This window comes from Coffea arabica, chromosome 7e (assembly GCF_036785885.1).
Source record: "Coffea arabica cultivar ET-39 chromosome 7e, Coffea Arabica ET-39 HiFi, whole genome shotgun sequence".
NCBI classification, from domain to species: domain Eukaryota; kingdom Viridiplantae; phylum Streptophyta; class Magnoliopsida; order Gentianales; family Rubiaceae; genus Coffea; species Coffea arabica.
The window spans coordinates 1,774,680-1,791,835 of record NC_092323.1 but is presented as its reverse complement, the minus strand read 5'-3'; the positions used below and the strand labels follow the sequence as shown (position 1 = coordinate 1,791,835).

The window sequence follows — 17,156 nt, the reverse complement described above, 5'->3', positions numbered from 1 at the left end:
TTTTCATCCACAAACATTTATATTTTGATATATTTTTTTTTTGTGCAGATAAATATTATTTATGTGATGCAACTTATCCACACACACGTGGCTTTATGACACCATATCGAAATATTAGATATTGGTTGTCTGATTTTCGAAATGCTTCTCGTCCAAGATCAAAAGAATAACGCTTTAACCAAGTACATGCAAGATTGAGAAATGTAATTGAACGTGCTTTTGGAGTATTAAAAGCTCGTTTTCCCATTTTCAAAACGATGAAACCATACCCTTTTCCCACGCAAAGAAATGTTGTCATTGTATGCATTGCTCTTCACAATCATTGTCATTTTCATACCTAACAATTTTAAGTTAATTAAATCATAGGTTCTATTTCCTTTTTGGATTAAAAGATAGAAGGGCAAAAGTGTACAATTTAGCTTCTTAAGCATTAAGTTATTAATATTTATCAAACAGTATAAATAGATTCAGCGTTAAGATTCAGACATTCATATATCTCTTTTCAGTACTTAAAATTCAACAAATTAATTATTTCAGTATTCAGAATTCAGAGTTCAGAATTCAGAATTCAGTGTTATCAAACGGAGCCTAATTACATAATCAAGTAATAAAAATTTAAATAAATAATCCCAAACCAAATCTAAAATAAATTAAAAACATCGTAAAAGTGTTTTGTTCCAAACCAAATATAAAATAAATATAAGCAGTATAAAAGTAAAAAATAATATAATACATTATTTGTCCAAATATAATAATTTCAACTTCAAATAAGTTAAATAAATTCATTTAGGATTAAGTGATTAATGCCTTTGAAACAAAAAGAATAACGTAGGTTAGTTAGGTAAAAAAAATTTCATTCATAAACAGGTGATCGGGTCGTATCGGATCACACATGGTTTGACCCGAATTCGACCCATTTTCATTTCGGGTTCATCGCATGCGACTCGATTCTGACCCAAACCCGCGAAACCTCAATCCGAATCAATTAATTTCGTGCTAGGTTCATATCATTTTTTCAGGTCGACATTTTATAATTGCGACCCCTAAATATAATCAAAAGAAATTTGTAGCATAAAGAAAGGATGATGGCATACGTATAAATGTGAGCAACTATATACATATCACACCATAAGTTTTCGTTTGATTTGTTCAAAACATAGGTAATATATTCGTTAGTAGATATAAAATGCATATTAATTTTCTACAAATGGAAAATACAATTTCATATATACTAACTATTAACAGAATGTGTAGTTTGAACACGATCAATTGAACGCATATTTCGTTTGTTTAGCTATCATTTATTTTGTTACTTAGGTTGAATATTTACATTTGAATAGAGTATTGATATTTACATATTTCAATTATTCTTAATGAACTTCAATTAAGTGTCAATGACAACAATTACTAAAATATAGTTTTCTTAAATTTTTTGATGCTGTTAATCATTTGATGCTGTTAATGTTAATATGTTGGATTACTTCTGTTAAATTTGTAGGGGTGGACGAGGTCTTGATTTCGTTTATACAGAGCTAAAAGAGCTATTTCTAAAGAACGATGGGATCAGGAAACCAGAAATCGTCTGGTTTGTTCTGGGATTAGGCGATAATCCTCTCTCTTGTAGGATTTTAGTTTTGAAAGTTTCCAAATTATCCATTCGATAACAGAAGAAGCGGAGTCGGTGAGGATCCTTCCTGGAACGCGGATAAACATAACCCAAAGCAGGGTTTGGAGAGGATACCCCCGCAATAAGGATCTCACTGGTCTTTTGTCGTCTATCTATTTTAAATTGGAGAGTTGGTTACAATTTCTGGTTAATATCATGACCCGATCGAAAATTAGCTATGAAAATAACAAGTCAACAACACCACACCACCAATGCATAGCAGGAGATGCCTTGTATTCCATCCATGTAACCATTAAACTTGTTACAAAATCAAGAAAAGATGAGTGAACCAAGAACTAGACCAAACACCTATCAGCTAATCTCGATCATCACTTCATCCTCACAGGTGAAATTAAATCTTCAAGAATTAAAATTGTCAAGCATAAATCACCCCAAAAAAAAGGTTGCTTAATGAACTTCATAAGGCACAAGAAAGTGCTGCATATTTGCTATTCTCCTATCTTACTAAATGTGCTTTATATTTGAAGAGCAGAAGCGGTATTCTCCTGAGTGCATATGACAAACATTTCTATATATGCTGCGAGACTAATGGGATATTCCTGTGATAAAAGAAAAAGTGATCCATCCATTGTCATTTTTTTTGTGCGGGATTGGAAAGTTGAGCTGCTTGGTTCTTCTATGTCCACGGATGCAGGAATTAAATGTCAATATGATGCAGGTGCCTAGCTAAATGTTTGTCCCATTATTCAAAGTAAATTCTCTGGACTCTCCCTTGTGCAGCAGAGCTTACGGGAGGAGACTATGTTACACATTCTATCTTGTGCTTCAGAGCAGAATCATAAAGTGCCTCAGACAAGCAATTGCCAGTGCTTGAAGCACCAAGTGCCTCAGACAAGCAATCTTTTCTTGGGAAGGCGGCAATACCTTGAGCCAGAAATGCATATACTTTATGGTCCCGTTTCAGACATGCCCATTCAATAGGCTCATTGGTCCTGGATTCCACAGGTTCTACAATGTTACTAATTTCAATAGCACGAGTAACAGTGGACATCTCAGGGAACATCTTTAAACAGAGTTGCTTGCATATTCCATTCACAATCACTGCATAAGGTTAAAAGCTCGTAAAAGAAACAGAGATAAAAGTACAGACAGCTTGGTAACACCTCAATTTCTCTAGATTGATCAAACACAGAAAAGGTTGACAGACACGTCCTCAAATTCTTTTATTTTTCCCCCACCATAAGGCACAGATTGCCGCCCTGCACATAAACTTCTCAACTTTGATCACACAGAGAGCAGAGTTGACAGACAAGTGCTCAAACTCTTTTCTCTTCCCTGCTTTCTTTCACTTAATCCGTCCCGGTGAGATATCCAGTCCTGAAAAAGAACATGACTTTCAAGAAAAGCATATCTGGAAGCGGAAGTAACCAAATGATGACAAGAATAACACTAAAACGTATGCGTGCTTCAAGCCCCTAAGCTTTAGTAGCAGAACAAGCCATGTGAGAAACATGTCTATAGTAAACCACTTGTACCTATTTTAATGTGAGAAACTTGTCTATAGCAAACTGTTTCCTATTTTGTTTCAGTTACCCTTGAACCAAAAAGAAGGGGGGGATTCAATCCCATGTAATATACCATCCCAGACATTCATTTGTCCCCTGCAGATTCCAAGCGTGAAAATTCAAGCATCATAACTAGAGGCTTTATGGAGACAAGCAAAGCACCTAAACACACAGGTACTTGGTTAACAGAGCAAAAAATGCCACGGGAAAGTGAATGTCATGCTTATTTCTTAGAAGGAAATTGCAGACTATTAGTATAGCATAGCAGTCACAACACTTCCACAACACATCTTCAAGATTTGCTGAGTATTGTATAACACCTAATATCGTTACCATAACTATAGGCACTGTAGCATTGTCAAGATCAAATGCTAAACTTCACAAAATGATGAATGGAAACTGATTTATTATGATTAAATGACAAAATTAGCTAAAATATTAATCAAATGAAAATCAAAACTATAAATTCTTCAAAATTATTAAACCTTCCCTATTTCATCCTAAAATTCACGAAAAATCTGTCCAAAAAACATATTAAGGCATGCCAACAACAATTCAGATTTTGAAGGGACAAAATTGATTGTATTTTCCTAATTGTTATGGGCCTTAGTAACATTAAGCCAAAATTCGAGGGTTAAACATGCAATTTCTGAAATTTGTTGCATGCATGTTACGAAGCTTTCTTATGCTTCTGCAATTTCTTATCCGCAAGGTTCTGCAAGTTTCCATACCGCAACTTTCTTTCCATTTCAGCATGCAGACATGTTCACCAACTACCAGGATCTTAACTCTCAATTATCAACTAAATCAAAAGCTACATTTTGTTGCAGGATTAAAGCAAAAATCTGAGCTGACCGTCAGGGACAAAGGGAACTAATCAGCAAAAGAAAAAAAATGCAGCAGGACCTTTCTCTGCAAAATCACATTTACAAGCTTTCCGTAGCTCTCGGCTATTCATCACCTAAATCTATCGCACAACAATGAACGAAAAGGGAACTACAACATGCCATTTTGATAAGAAAAACAATTCCATCCCTCTAGCATCAAGAACATGAACTAAACTACCCAACCTGATAAACCCTCTTTCTGAAACAAGAACATACAACGCAGGAGCAAAGAATCTGGCTTGACTGAGATAGAAAGAGGGAGGCCTCAACAACTCGAGCGTATAAAACACAAAAGAAAGACCAATGCAACATCAAAACCTTAGGTTTCCTTTTAAAATTCTGGTTGAAGACTTTTTGCGAGAAAATTATTTCAATCAGTACCAACCTACCCCATTACCGATCACTGGATTGAGAGCAAGAGGAAAGGAAAGAGGATATACAAACGGATACTTATGCATATTTTAATAGAAAATAAGTACAGAATTCATTCATCAAAGCTGTCAACGGATACTTAGGCACATTTTAATAGAAAATAATTGCGGTAATTTTTATACATACCGAAAATTAATAGAAAAGAAAAATCAAAGTCTGATTTATGACTTCTAATTTTTAAAATTTAAGGGGCAGCCAACCAGAGACAATATGATAACTAACAATTAATGTGTTCCATTTTTCAAGTGGGAATACAAAATGAAAGATCAAAAATATCTAGAGAAAAAGGATAAAACCGTTTTCCAGGAAATAGGTAGTCATTGTCTGCAAGTCATTTCTACTGATTTTCATTTCTTAGTATTGAATTGCACCGGCCAAACCCACCCTTGAGGGGGCCTTAACTTCCACGTTTTGCAAAACAGCCACAACAATAAAGGACAAAAAAATTAAAATCAAAGAAAACAGCAAGGACCTCTGTTTTGTCGGTTGGAGGAAGAATCAGGACGCAGCAAATTCACAACCTTAGATTCAAGAACTTAAAGCTTAAAAAAAAAATATATATATATATATATATATATTGGAACACCAGAAATTAAAAAGGTAAAAAATTCAGAATCAAGCAAAAAAGGAAGATAGGAAAACATCCCTTTATGCAAAATTGAAGGAGGTATATTAATATCTTTTCCCTCTCTGCAAAATTTCAAGTTATATTATAAGAAACTGATGAAGCTGCACTCATCCCATCACCACAAACAAGACTGGAAAGAGAGTATTAGTGCTTCTCATCTAAATATGTACATCTGATTAAACCCAACAACAACAAAAAAAAAGAAAAGCTACAAAAACCCATAAGACAAAAGGGGGGGAAAACAGAAGAAGAAGAAGAGGAAGAAAGCAGGTACAAGGAAGATGAAATCACTGTCTCTAATATGATTATTTAGTTTCCAACAGAAGTAGGTCTATTTTCAGCCAATCCCAAGGGTGATCTTGAGCGCTGTTGTCAACTGACGAGGGTGATTTCTTTAAGAGCTGGTCTCATCTCTGGCTGCTGAAGAGCACAGAGTAGCAATCATAACACACAGATTTCTCTTTGACATTTCACCAAACATCTTATATGCATTCACAAATTAATCACATTTAACTTAAACGCCTAGTCAAGTCCTAGATGCTTCATATGGCTATTAAGCATGTTTTACCAGTAGACAATCCAAACTACAACCAAATCAAGGCTAGATGTTTCAGTGGACATTTTCAGCCCCAAAATTGCAATAAAATCTTCAAATTCTCAGCCTTGATTTCGCAAGAAAATCTTGACAAACAAAACAAATGAAATATAAATAAATTACAGCAATATAATCAAACGATTTCAAGAGGACATGATGGGCTAACCTCGTCACTGCTATCTTTGATTGGCTACCACCGTCGAAAAACCCTTTTGTTGTGTCTGCATTTGGCAGCACCCAAAAACAATCTATCGATGAGAAAGGATAGAGGGAAAGTGGGAACTGAAGATGAAAATTTGAAGTGGGAAAATTTATTCGCTTGTAACCAAGAGAAAGTGTGGACCAAAGTGGAAATCTTTGCCTTCAATCGTATGTTGGAACTGAGAACTAAGTAATAAGAGGGAGATGACTTTGACAAGATGATATCCGAAAGTGTTTCAGGAACCCAAAACCGTTTTTAGAAACTGGTAATTTTTTTACTTAAATATGAACATTTTTTACTTGTAGTATTGGTAAGTTTAATTCAAAAATAAGTAATTTTCGTCAAATAATAAGTAAATTAAATTACTCAAAGTGTAAATTTCTATTTCTGACAAAAACTTATTTTTCAGGCATAAATTTACTTGTTTTAATTAAAAACTTACTAAATTTAATATTAATTATTTTAATATAATATTTCAAAAGTCGCTAAAAAATTGAATCTGTCACTAAAGGTAATAGAAACCTGTAATAGTAGGTTTCTCTAATATCGTTACCATAACTATAGGCACTGTAGCATTGTCCCATCTCAATTCAAACAAACCTATTGTGTTGGCAAGACTTTGAATCTTGAAACGGACACACTGTACAAATAAGGTCGCGTAGACACGCAGACAGGATTTACCTGAACATAAGCAGCGTTCAGGTTAACGGTCACGCACGAAGTAGTTTAGACTTCAGAGAGAGAGAGAGAGCGCGCGTCGTTGGATACGTCAATGACACACGTCTGTCCCAACCCCCGCCTCGGGTCTCTCTCGTCCCCATGACTATCCTGCTCTGCCATCCTCAATTTTTGTCTCTTTTCTTCCGGAGTCTTGCTATCAAACGTCTACCCACCCACCCACCCACCCACCAAAGGCACCGCCAATTGACTGTTCTTCAACCACACTCCATACATCTCGGAGTTTCAATTCCAGCGACAAAATTCCGCTGCACTACTTGTCTTGAAAAACTACTCTACCCCAGGAAAATGGACGACGAATATGCAAAGCTTCTCAGGAGGATGAACCCGCCCAGGTTTCCCTTCGTTCTCATTTCTTTATCTATTCCCAAGTCCCTTGTTCTCTCTATCTCTCTCTCCCCCCCCTCTTTACGATAGTTTCTTCAATCTCAAGCATTACGCTGTTGTTGTTGTTCCCCCTCTCTCCCCCCCCGTCCCGCCTTGCCGGGTTTCTTGTGTCAAGTGAAGGCGGTTAAATTGAAAAGAAAGAAAAGACGAAATACAAAACCCATAGCGCTCTGTTTTTTTTTTTTTTTTTGGCTGGCCTACAATTTCAGTTTTCCTTTTGGTATTGGATTCCCTTCAGGGGCTAACATTTCCTTAGATTCTTCTGTTGCTCCATGTTTTTGTTTAACACTTTTAACTTCCAAGTCTCTTATCTTTCCTTTCCCCCTTCCCCTTTCTTTTTGTTTTTACCCCCTCCCCTTGGCTCTCTCCCTTATTATTTTTTTTGATGTGCAAGTTTCATTGGTAGTGGCTGGTTAAATTTACTATTTGGAAGAAAATTAATGTTTGGAACGAGAGTTGGACAAGTAATTAGTAGTACTGCTTAATGAAGTTGTTCTTTTATGGTTTTTTTAAGAATTAATTTTTTAAAAGGGGACGGAGAATTTTTTTTTTGCTGACTATCTGGTTGAAAAACTATACTATTTTTTCTCTAGGGTTCCTGCTGCCATCCACAATTCTTTTATGCTTTTTTCATTTTCAGGAGAGCTGTACCTGATTTTATCTAACCTGTTACGTTTACCTTTACTGTTTACTCAGTGGTGTATTGTCTTCTTTGTTGCTTCATTTCATTTGTCTGTTCTCGTTGCAGAGTTGTCATTGACAATGATTCCTGCGAGGATGCAACTATTATACAGGTTTCTTACTCTCTGAATTAGTAGTTCCATTAGTACACTAGTAAGTCCTAGGTCCTGTTTACAATACAGGGAGATAACGAGGGACGGTTTAAACATTTACAGCACTCGATTGGGCTTATGACTATGATTCTTGCTGAACCTCACTCAGGTTGACAGTGTGAAGAAGCATGGGATTCTCCTCCACGTCGTACAAGTTCTAACCGACTTGGACCTTGTCATCACAAAAGCATACATCTCATCAGATGGGGGATGGTTCATGGATGGTATGAGTCTTGTCTAACTGTTCTAATCTGATTATTGTTTTGGAACTGGCGAACAAAATCACCTTACCCTGGTATGTGTGTGTGCTTATTCATTTCATTTGCTATATGTTTATATCAATTGATAGAATGTTGCAGTGTTTAATGTAATTGATCGTAGTGGGAATAAAGTCCAGGAGGAAGAGGTCATCAACCATATCAAAAAGGTAAACTCTGCTGAAAGACTTCTGAAAGTTGGTTTCATCCTGCTTCAAATAACTGATTCACCCTGTGTATAATGAATGCAGCAGGACTGTTTTAGAAATTTCTGTTGAACTTGCATGGTTAGATTTATTCATGAGGAATTAAGTTACTTTTTCAATGTTGGAAAGTTCATAAATTAGCAATTGAAGGTACTTATCCTGCCTTTATTTTCATTTTGGAATAGAATTCGTTTCTAATATGGCCAATTTGGTGTCTGAGACTGTTGAGAAAATCTCTCTATTCTTGGCATCTTGCTTGTTCTTAGTTTTTTCATTCAGAATCATCTTAAACATAATATTTCTATGTTGGTTTGCTTATTTTCAGACGCTAGAGAGTGATGACATTTCTGCACCTTTGTTAAGGAGAACTGTTGGACTGATGTCCTCTGAGGAGCACACGTCTATTGAGCTAACTGGAACTGACAGGCCCGGTTTACTGTCTGAGGTCTGTGCAGTCCTTACTGATCTTCACTGCAATGTGGTGAATGCTGAGATTTGGACACACAACGCCAGAGCTGCAGCTGTGGTACATGTCGCAGATGATAGCACAGGGTATGCTATTGAAGATCCAAAGCGTCTTGCCACTATAAAGGCACTGCTTTGCAGTGTTCTTAAAGGAAACAGTGATATGAGGTCTCCAAAAATGACGCTTTCACCTCCTGGGGTCACTCACAGGGGGAGAAGGTTGCACCAAATTATGTTTGCTGATAGAGACTATGTGAAGGTGGAAAGAGTACAAGGCAGAGCTGAGGAAAAAGGTTCTAGTCCTCAAGTTACAGTGTTCGATTGTAGCGAAAAGGATTACACAGTGATCACCATGAGGTCAAAAGATCGGCCTAAGCTTCTGTTCGATATTATCTGCACTCTGACAGATATGCAGTATGTTGTTTTTCATGGAGTCGTTCACACAAGGAGGATGGAAGCTTACCAGGTAAAGTCAATCTCTTTCACAATTCCTATGTTTGATCTTTTCCCTGTTGGCTCGAAGCCTAAAACATCATTATGCATTTGAACTGAGTATAGTTGAGCTCGTCAGTGCAACTTTTGTTTCAGAAGGGGAAGGTTTTCGGAACATTTAAATGTTTTCTTCTGGATCTTCTACTTACTAAATTGCAACTAATGAAATTATGATTGATATTCCGGTGCACGCATAACGAATCTTCTAAGATAGTTGCCATTGTATACACGTAGGAATACTACATTCGGCATGTTGATGGGCTTCCTATAAGCTTGGAAGCTGAACGAGAACGGGTTGTGCAATGTCTTGAAGCAGCAATTGAAAGGCGAGCCTCTGAGGTGTGGTAGCGTACGTATGCTTAAGAATTCACCTTCCAGAAGGACAAATAAAGATCTATGTTCTCAAAAGAAAATTTGTCTGCAGGGTCTGGAGCTGGAATTGTGCGCTGAAGATAGAGTAGGGCTCCTGTCAGATATAACCAGGATATTTAGGGAGAATAGTCTGTCCATAAAAAGAGCAGAGATCTCAACGGAAGGCGGAAAAGTAAGAGACACATTTTATGTTACAGATGTGACGGGGAATCCGGTTGATGATAAGACGATCGATTCGGTGCGAGGTGAGATTGGACAAAGCCTGCTGCGGGTTATACCCAACTCAGGTTCTCCTGTTGAGGCAGAAGGAGCCAAAACAATAGGCTGTATCTTTGGGAGCTTTTTCAGAGCTAAAAGTTTCCAGGATTCGAAATTGATCAAATCCTGCTCCTAATGCCGCCGCTGCTTGTGCCTTTCTACAGCCACATAGAATACAAAACAAATGATGTGCATAAGAGTCAGTTCCAAGTATAGTTGCATATATATATATATATCCATTTTCCCACCCCACATAGAATACAATATGGGACCGACTTGTCTTTGTAAAAAAGATAACAAGCGGAACGATTTTATTTTCAGTCCCGAAAATGTTAAAAAGTGGATGGGGTGTCTTTGTGAAGAATGCAGTCATTGTACAGTTTGATAGCACAGGGCTTGTACAAATGTATGTTTACAAAAGTTCGTGTACAAATGTATGTATGTATATGTATGTATGTATATTGGGGGTTCTCACTCTAAGAAACAGTTCCGCATATCGCATATTGCATGGTTTCAGTGGGAGCAATTCCGCATCAGTCAGTCAGTTCATTTGTCAATTACTCTTTGAGACTTGTAAAGATTTAGCTCCAACAACTTAAACGTCGGAACAATAAAATATATAAGTTGTTCTTACATTCAGATCAGGCACAAGGCCGCCGCGAAGGAATGTTGAACGAGAACTGAGCTGCTTCTAGCAGTAGCAGTGTGTGTGAGAACAGCATCTTCCAGACTCGCCGGTTGGTGGGTGGCTTTGTTATAGTACTGCTAATTATTAATACTATTATGAGGCGACGAGCTTGGTCGGGAGAGATAGCCGGTCCCAGCCAGGTAAGCCGCGCGTTAATATCTGCTTCAAACCAAACTGCTCCTTCTCGGACATGGACTCCGTCTCTGGAGCGAATCCTCCACCGACTCGGTTGCCGCGACTCATTGAACCCGACCCTGGTAGCCCGAGTCATCGATCCCTTCCTCCTCCACCATCATTCTCTCGCTCTTGGCTTCTTCAACTGGGCCTCTCAGCAGCCGGGCTTCTCGCACACTTCCGCTACTTTCCAATCCGTCCTCAAATCTCTCTCCATTGCCCGCCAATTCAACAGTGTCGATATGCTCTTAAAGCAAGTCAAAGCCCTCGATATCCACCTTGACCCTTGCGTTTATCAGTCCCTTATTTGCTACCACCTTGCAGGCAGGAAAACCCATATTGCTTTCTCGATTTTCCAACAACTCCTCCATTCTGCGGCTTCCAAAATCCAATCTGAAACCTGCAATTCACTTCTCGCCGCTCTGTCTTCCGAGGGGGGGAACCTGAACGATGCCCGCAAGGTGTTGGATGAAATGCTTCACAGAGGCATCGCCTTGACTACAGTTGGTTTCGGTGTGTTCGTATGGAGGTTTTGCAGAAATGCTCAAGTGGGACAGGTGTTGAAGTTGTTGGATGAGGTTCATATGAACATAGGGTTTTCACGGCTAAATCGGTCAATCATTGCATTTTTGGTTGTTCACGGGCTGAGTTCTCAGTCTAGAGCGCCTGATGCTATTCCTATGTTGGATGACCTGAGGGTAAGAGAATACAAACCTGATTTCTTGGCTTACAGAACTGTTGCGGAAGCATTACGGGAGATGGGAAATGTGGTTGATGTTCAGAATGTGTTGAAGAAGAAACGGAAGTTGGGGGTGGCACCCAGGTCTAATGACTATGGACAATTTATATTTGCCTTGATATCTGTGAGACTTGTTTGCGAAGCAAAACAAGTAGCTCAAGTCATTATCAGTGGAAATTTCCCCCTTGAGGAGGACGCTCTTAATGCTTTAATAGGATCCGTATCAACTGTTGATCCATATTGTGCAGTGTCGTTTCTGAATTTCATGCTTGACAAAGAAGGGCTTCCAACCCTTCTTACTTTAACCAATCTGGGTAGGAACCTCTGTAAGCATGGGAGATCCAGCGAGTTAGTTGAGGTTTTTCAAGTTTTGTCCGCAAAAGATTACTTCGTTGACACACAGAGTTACAACGTGATAATTACATTTTTGTGCAAGGCTGGGAGAATTAAAGAAGCCTATCAGGCACTGCAGGAGATGAAGAAGAAAGGTTTGGTTCCAGATGTATCATGCTACAATGCTCTTCTGGAAGCTTGCTGCAGGGAGGATTTACTGCGCCCAGCAAAAAGATTGTGGGATGAGATGTTCACAAATTGCTGCAATGGAAATGTACAGACTTACTCTATCTTTATCCAGAAGTTCGTTGAAATAGGTGAGATTGATGAGGCTCACAGGCTGTTTTGTTGCATGTTTGAGAAAGGGGTTGCACCTGATGTAACAATATATACAACCCTCCTTGGAGGACTTTGTCGAGCTAAACATCTGGACACTGCTGTTAGAGTTTTTAACAAGTCTGCTGAACAGGATATGAAGCTTGGCCAGACCACTTTGATTGCATTCATCCTCTTCCTTTGTAAAGAAGGTGCGATTCCATCCTGTTAGTTGCTATTGTGTGAATGAACTGGGAGCTATTGACAAACGCTTGGAGCTTCTAACAACTCAGTTGTTCTCCGCCTAGGAAACATAAACTGGATCGGGTGGCTTGTCATCATAAGATTTAAGAGCAGTCTTTGGAGTGTGGCATCTTCTAGGAGTCTTCCAGGATGAAATTTGTCCTTGATGCATCATTGCCTTGAACTGTGAAAACACATGATCAAATTCAACCGGATTGCTATCCCATTTGGCGTTATGCTCCCAACCCCCTCTGGAGACCTCTTGCCTATTAACTGATATCCTAATTGACAATTACTCCTTAAGGATCCAATGCCACCTATCTTGGCCTCAAACCATGATGGGAGTTGTTAGGAGTGCCACAATGGTGGAGTGATTGATCCCATTCCCTGTCATGTGCCAATCACCAGTTTTAAGTCTTAATGCTTTTAGGGCCTGTCCTAATCTGCTCAGACCTTTCTAAGGTACTCAAAAAGAAGCCATTGTTGGGGGAAAAAAATTAAGCTAAAAGCTCTTCCCATAAGCCACTCGTGGACTGCCTTATCTTGATTGACTTTGTTTAGCTTAAAATAAGCTAAAACCAGTTAAAAGTAAACAAGAACAGCTCAAAACAACCTTTAGTTGTGAAATACATATACATAAAAAAGAAAGAGTAATCTGCTCATGTTAAGCAACCTAGAACAGGTCCATTATATGAGTAGCAATTCCTATTTTCAGTACTCTCTGTTCTTCTATAATATTCTATTAAATATGCATTTTTATTGATTTTTCCTTGAACCTTGCAGGTTTATATGTTCCTACTTCCAAATTGCTTACCAGTTGCATCTGTGGCATAGAAAATTTAGAAGCTCATATGACCTTTCTGAAATTTTTAGCAGATGCTGGAGAGGTTTCATTGGCCAGTGAACACCTAGAGCAGATAGGAGATAAATCGCCTTTGATGTTGCATGCTTTGCACACTGACATAATGTCATTTTCATCTTCACCAAAGCTCAAGCCAATTGTAAAGTTATTTCAGCAGCTGCAAGAAAATCATCAGAACTTTTGAAGCTGGTTCCAAGAAGGAAATGCACAGCAGTAATCTTAATGGATTTCAAGCTTAGTCTTTTTGACAATGATCCAATGTTTATCCTCCTCCAGGATAATACATCGTCCTCTCGCGGTCAGGGGAAGTACTGCTGTCGAGTACCTAAAGAGTTATCTCTGCCATTTATTCCTTTCTTTTTTTTTTCCAACTAGCACCAGGCCAAGCAGAAAGAAAAGCGAGAACTGGCATTTAATTTGGCTTGTATCCAAGTAGCTCTAGATTTTGTGAAGAATAAAGTGAAACGTAAATTGTTTAATCTGTAATAATAGCTGAGTAGGTTTGTGTATATATGTCTCGCTATTGTCATGTAAATATGCACAATGACCAGTGCTGAAACTGAGGCTAAAACTTCGGCTGTGTCCCCTGCTTAATCTCTTATTTTTTAAAATCTTCATGCTGAGCCAACTAGAGAGATTGAACATGATCTATATCTCCTCACAAAGGGTAATACGAGTATCTGGTATTAATCAGCTCTTTCTGCGTAATCTAATCTTTACAAACTTTGAAAATGGGATTTAACTTCCTTAGTAGCCTTGGTATTACTTTAAACATGTGATTTCAACCCTAAGAGCGTCCTAAGTTGATCCATTTTGCATGCTAGAGCTTATCCTTGGAATGGTAGCATCAGCAGTCTCCACTCGCATTGACCTTAAGGCGATTATTGACAAACAATTAAAGTCACTATACATAGCAGAGAGGACGACACGATCTTGCGAAATTCAGCTCAGTGACAGGCAAGAACGGAAGACTAGTTGCAACAAGGGAATGTTAAGGGCGGGGAATCTTGATATCAGAGCAGCCGGCGGTAGTAGACATACCCAATTAGTCCTCAGATACTTAACACACAGTTTTTTCTCACCAGTCAAGCGGACCAAATATGACCAACCAAACCGCGCTCAATGCCAATTATAAACTCGGCCAACATCATTTATGGAAACAACTACCATTCATAAAGCAAGCAGTCAACACAAAATTTAACTATTGCAGAAGCTTTGATAATCAAACATGCCAAATAAATGTCTACCAAAAATACACATGTATGTCAGAAGCAAAAAATCTAAAGCCGCAAATAAAAATCAGGACAAGGAAAATCGCTCTTTCTAAGACATCCTCTGAGCGGCTTCCTTTTGAAGAAGCTTCTCCTTCGCCTTGGTTTTTGCTTGAGATTTGGACCCCATGACTCCACCACCCCACTTTTTCCTGTACTCCTCATACTTATCGTTGAAGTTAGCCTGTCAGGAGAAATCATAATGTCAGATGAGTTTTTAAGGCAAGGAAATATCATTACTTGTACAACCCCTACGAAATTATGCATCACCTTAATGGCCTCCAAAATTTTCGAGAACTCCAACTTATCTTCATTCTTCACTGAGGTCAGGCACAAGACTGATGCAGTTTTCTTATGAACAATCTGCGAGAGAGTGTGAATTACATCAGTCCTGGCTACAATAAAAGCTTCCAAAAAGGCTCCACAAAGAGGGAAACTTACCGCTCCCAATCGCGATTTTCCCTTCACAATACAATAGGGAATTTCCATCTTTCTGCACAAAGCAGGTAGCCAAACAACCAACTCAATTGGGTCCACATCGTGAGCAATAACCACCAATTGTGCCTTGTTCTGCAGAAAATAATTTCTATGAGCCACAGCTTGCACTACCAAGAGTGAGACACTACAGAAAACCAACAGAGTATAGAAGAAAAGTAGGATAAAGACCTGCTCAACAAGGTACGTCACATGCTTTAAACCGTATTTGACAACAATTGGCTTCTTAGCATCAGAAGCTTTCCCTTCAGCCTCAGCTTGAGCTCTCTTGAGAAGACGCTCTTTTTTGGCTGCCTTGTCCTCAGGCCTGTACTTGAGAAGCATCTTGAACAGATTTGTTGCTGTATATCAAAGGAAGCATCAGAGAATACATACATTGGCAAGAGAAAAAACGAAGCAGCGAAATGGCAACCCCAAAAGGAAACAAGATATCTCCTTGACTGGTATTAATAAGATAGGGACACAATTAGAGACTCCCTTAAATCTACCAAGGCAACTTATTAGCTTTTACCAATTTCATGACAACAGATAGCGCAAAACACTACGACTCAGTTTCTAGTAATCCAAGAGATTATAGGGGAAGACAAACTACAGTTACCATGTACAAATATTATGATCCGAGCAACCTCAATTTCTTTCTATTTATCACATCTGGCATATCCAGTTGGCTAGGAACCATAAAAGAATGATTTTTAAATTTACGTAAAGATTTCGTTTCCTATTTAGTTACAGCAACACCGTTTGCCCTGCTCAACCAATAATGATCAGGGAAAAAGGAATGGGATCCTATTCTACACAATCATCAGGGGAAAGAGGATACGAATGAGTATGCATTTGAAGTAGGATTACAAATGCAATAGGTGATCAATATGCGAGAGAGCACAGATTTATGTCAAGAACATAACTGGATATTTCTTTATAGCAGTAAAATACCAGACCAGGGTTGTCAAGATGGTGCAATCAAGGTGAAGAACTCAGAGTCCCGATAAAAACCATCTTATAACATTAAGAAAAAAGGGAAACAACATAATAAATAAAAAGCGAGTGAGGGAGAGAGAGGTGACCAAGATTTTTGTCGAGAGTCTTGGAGAACTGGTTGAGCGCCGGAGGAACCTTCAAGCGCTGCCTGAGGATCCTCTTCTTCCTCTGGATCCGGACATTGAGAGGCCATTTGACGAACCTGGTGAGATCCTTCTTCGGTGGGAGGGCTCCTCCAATTCCGAACTGCTTCGGACGCTTCTCGAACAGAGGATTCGCCACCTTCTCGGTTTTCCTCCTCGCCACTGCAGCTGGAGCCCTCGCACCTCTCTTTGGAGCCTTCGAAACAAAAAAAATCATCCATCAATGACAACACAAAGAAATCAAAATGTCAGTGAAGTATCGGTTTTTTCAAAACCAAACGAAAGATTGGAAATTAGAATCCAACATCTGCATATATGTGTATCAGCAACAATCATCATCGATGACACAGAAATAACTCGGTGGCGAAGAACCGCCTTACCATTTTTCTTTGCCCGAGGAGTTTGGAGAACGACGGCGCCAAAAACCCTAGGCTTAGTTTGGGAGTTTAGGATAGAAAAAAGAAGAGAAGGAAAGACTCAAGTTACGAGAGACGAGAAGAGAATAGGAAGAATAGGAAGGAAAGACTCATGTTATGAGAAATTTGCCAAATTGGTTCCTAATATTTTCACAAAAAACTTTTTTAGTACCCAATATTTAAAATCAATCAGAATCATCCCTAACATATAAATTATGATCCATTTTGGTCTTAATGCTCTTATTTGCTCATTTCTCTGACTGAAAATAGCACGCTTCTCTCACGTGAGCATATTTTTAAGGGCAAAACCGGGAAACACACTTCATTCTCGATTGAAAGTAAAAGTAACCTTTTTCACTTTTTTTCCTAAAATTACAGTCATAAAAAACTCTAGTTTTCTCCCTGAATTTTGGGAGGAAGCATATGGAGAAGGTATTATATACCTAATGTTGAATAGGGCCCTTTTTTCTTTTGCTTTCGTGCCAACCAAACACCAAGCACCACAAGACCAATTGCTACAAAGCCCACAAATTCAATTGCCATAACTAGGGCTGC

The 17,156-nt window shown here is 38.6% G+C and overlaps 3 protein-coding genes and 1 long non-coding RNA gene across 9 annotated transcripts; 2 read left to right on the top strand and 2 right to left on the bottom strand.

The window, feature by feature from the left end:
* Positions 1-2,656: 2,656 nt before the first annotated feature.
* On the bottom strand, positions 2,657-6,813 carry LOC140011035 (uncharacterized). Its single transcript, XR_011818276.1, has 2 exons — positions 5,901-6,813; positions 2,657-3,004 (listed from the first exon to the last, which is right to left on the bottom strand). It is a non-coding gene; the product is annotated as an uncharacterized lncRNA (long non-coding RNA).
* Positions 6,814-6,815: 2 nt separating this feature from the next.
* Positions 6,816-10,445, top strand: LOC113722871 (ACT domain-containing protein ACR6). Of its 4 annotated transcripts, none has more exons than XM_072058899.1 (7): positions 6,816-7,009; positions 7,810-7,855; positions 8,004-8,118; positions 8,254-8,321; positions 8,683-9,288; positions 9,549-9,663; positions 9,739-9,858. In XM_072058899.1, exons 1-6 carry the CDS (start codon positions 6,963-6,965, stop codon positions 9,660-9,662), a joined length of 996 nt encoding a protein of 331 aa, XP_071915000.1. In that variant the 5' UTR covers positions 6,816-6,962; the 3' UTR covers position 9,663; positions 9,739-9,858. The 4 variants fall into 4 exon arrangements, with proteins under 4 accessions (XP_071915000.1, XP_027101896.1, XP_071915002.1 ...); XM_027246095.2 differs by having other exon boundaries at positions 6,818-7,009; positions 9,549-9,653; positions 9,739-10,445; XM_072058901.1 differs by having other exon boundaries at positions 6,925-7,009; positions 7,958-8,118; positions 8,244-8,321; positions 9,549-9,653; positions 9,739-10,445.
* Positions 10,446-10,595: 150 nt separating this feature from the next.
* LOC113722870 (pentatricopeptide repeat-containing protein At5g14080) lies at positions 10,596-13,892 on the top strand. Of its 2 annotated transcripts, none has more exons than XM_072058898.1 (2): positions 10,596-12,405; positions 13,313-13,892. In XM_072058898.1, exons 1-2 carry the CDS (start codon positions 10,728-10,730, stop codon positions 13,480-13,482), a joined length of 1,848 nt encoding a protein of 615 aa, XP_071914999.1. In that variant the 5' UTR covers positions 10,596-10,727; the 3' UTR covers positions 13,483-13,892. The 2 variants fall into 2 exon arrangements, with proteins under 2 accessions (XP_071914999.1, XP_027101895.2); XM_027246094.2 differs by having other exon boundaries at positions 13,220-13,892.
* Positions 13,893-14,448: 556 nt separating this feature from the next.
* Positions 14,449-16,724, bottom strand: LOC113722873 (large ribosomal subunit protein eL8y). Of its 2 annotated transcripts, XM_027246097.2 has the most exons (6): positions 16,566-16,724; positions 16,129-16,381; positions 15,236-15,405; positions 15,011-15,139; positions 14,840-14,932; positions 14,449-14,753 (listed from the first exon to the last, which is right to left on the bottom strand). In XM_027246097.2, exons 1-6 carry the CDS (start codon positions 16,566-16,568, stop codon positions 14,622-14,624), a joined length of 780 nt encoding a protein of 259 aa, XP_027101898.1. In that variant the 5' UTR covers positions 16,569-16,724; the 3' UTR covers positions 14,449-14,621. The 2 variants fall into 2 exon arrangements, with proteins under 2 accessions (XP_027101898.1, XP_027101897.1); XM_027246096.2 differs by having other exon boundaries at positions 15,011-15,405.
* Positions 16,725-17,156: the final 432 nt, after the last annotated feature.

Coding starts and splice junctions, on each gene's coding strand:
- LOC113722871 (XM_027246095.2), top strand. CDS start 6,963: ATGGACGACGAATATGCAAAGCTTCTCAGGAGGATGAACCCGCCCAG. Junction 7,856..8,003: donor AGGATGCAACTATTATACAG/GTTTCTTACTCT, acceptor AACCTCACTCAG/GTTGACAGTGTGAAGAAGCA. Junction 8,322..8,682: donor TCATCAACCATATCAAAAAG/GTAAACTCTGCT, acceptor GCTTATTTTCAG/ACGCTAGAGAGTGATGACAT.
- LOC113722870 (XM_027246094.2), top strand. CDS start 10,728: ATGAGGCGACGAGCTTGGTCGGGAGAGATAGCCGGTCCCAGCCAGGTA. Junction 12,406..13,219: donor CCTCTTCCTTTGTAAAGAAG/GTGCGATTCCAT, acceptor TGAACCTTGCAG/GTTTATATGTTCCTACTTCC.
- LOC113722873 (XM_027246096.2), bottom strand. Junction 15,406..16,128: donor GACTCTCGACAAAAATCTTG/GTCACCTCTCTC, acceptor TTTGATATACAG/CAACAAATCTGTTCAAGATG. Junction 14,933..15,010: donor GAAAATCGCGATTGGGAGCG/GTAAGTTTCCCT, acceptor ACTCTCTCGCAG/ATTGTTCATAAGAAAACTGC.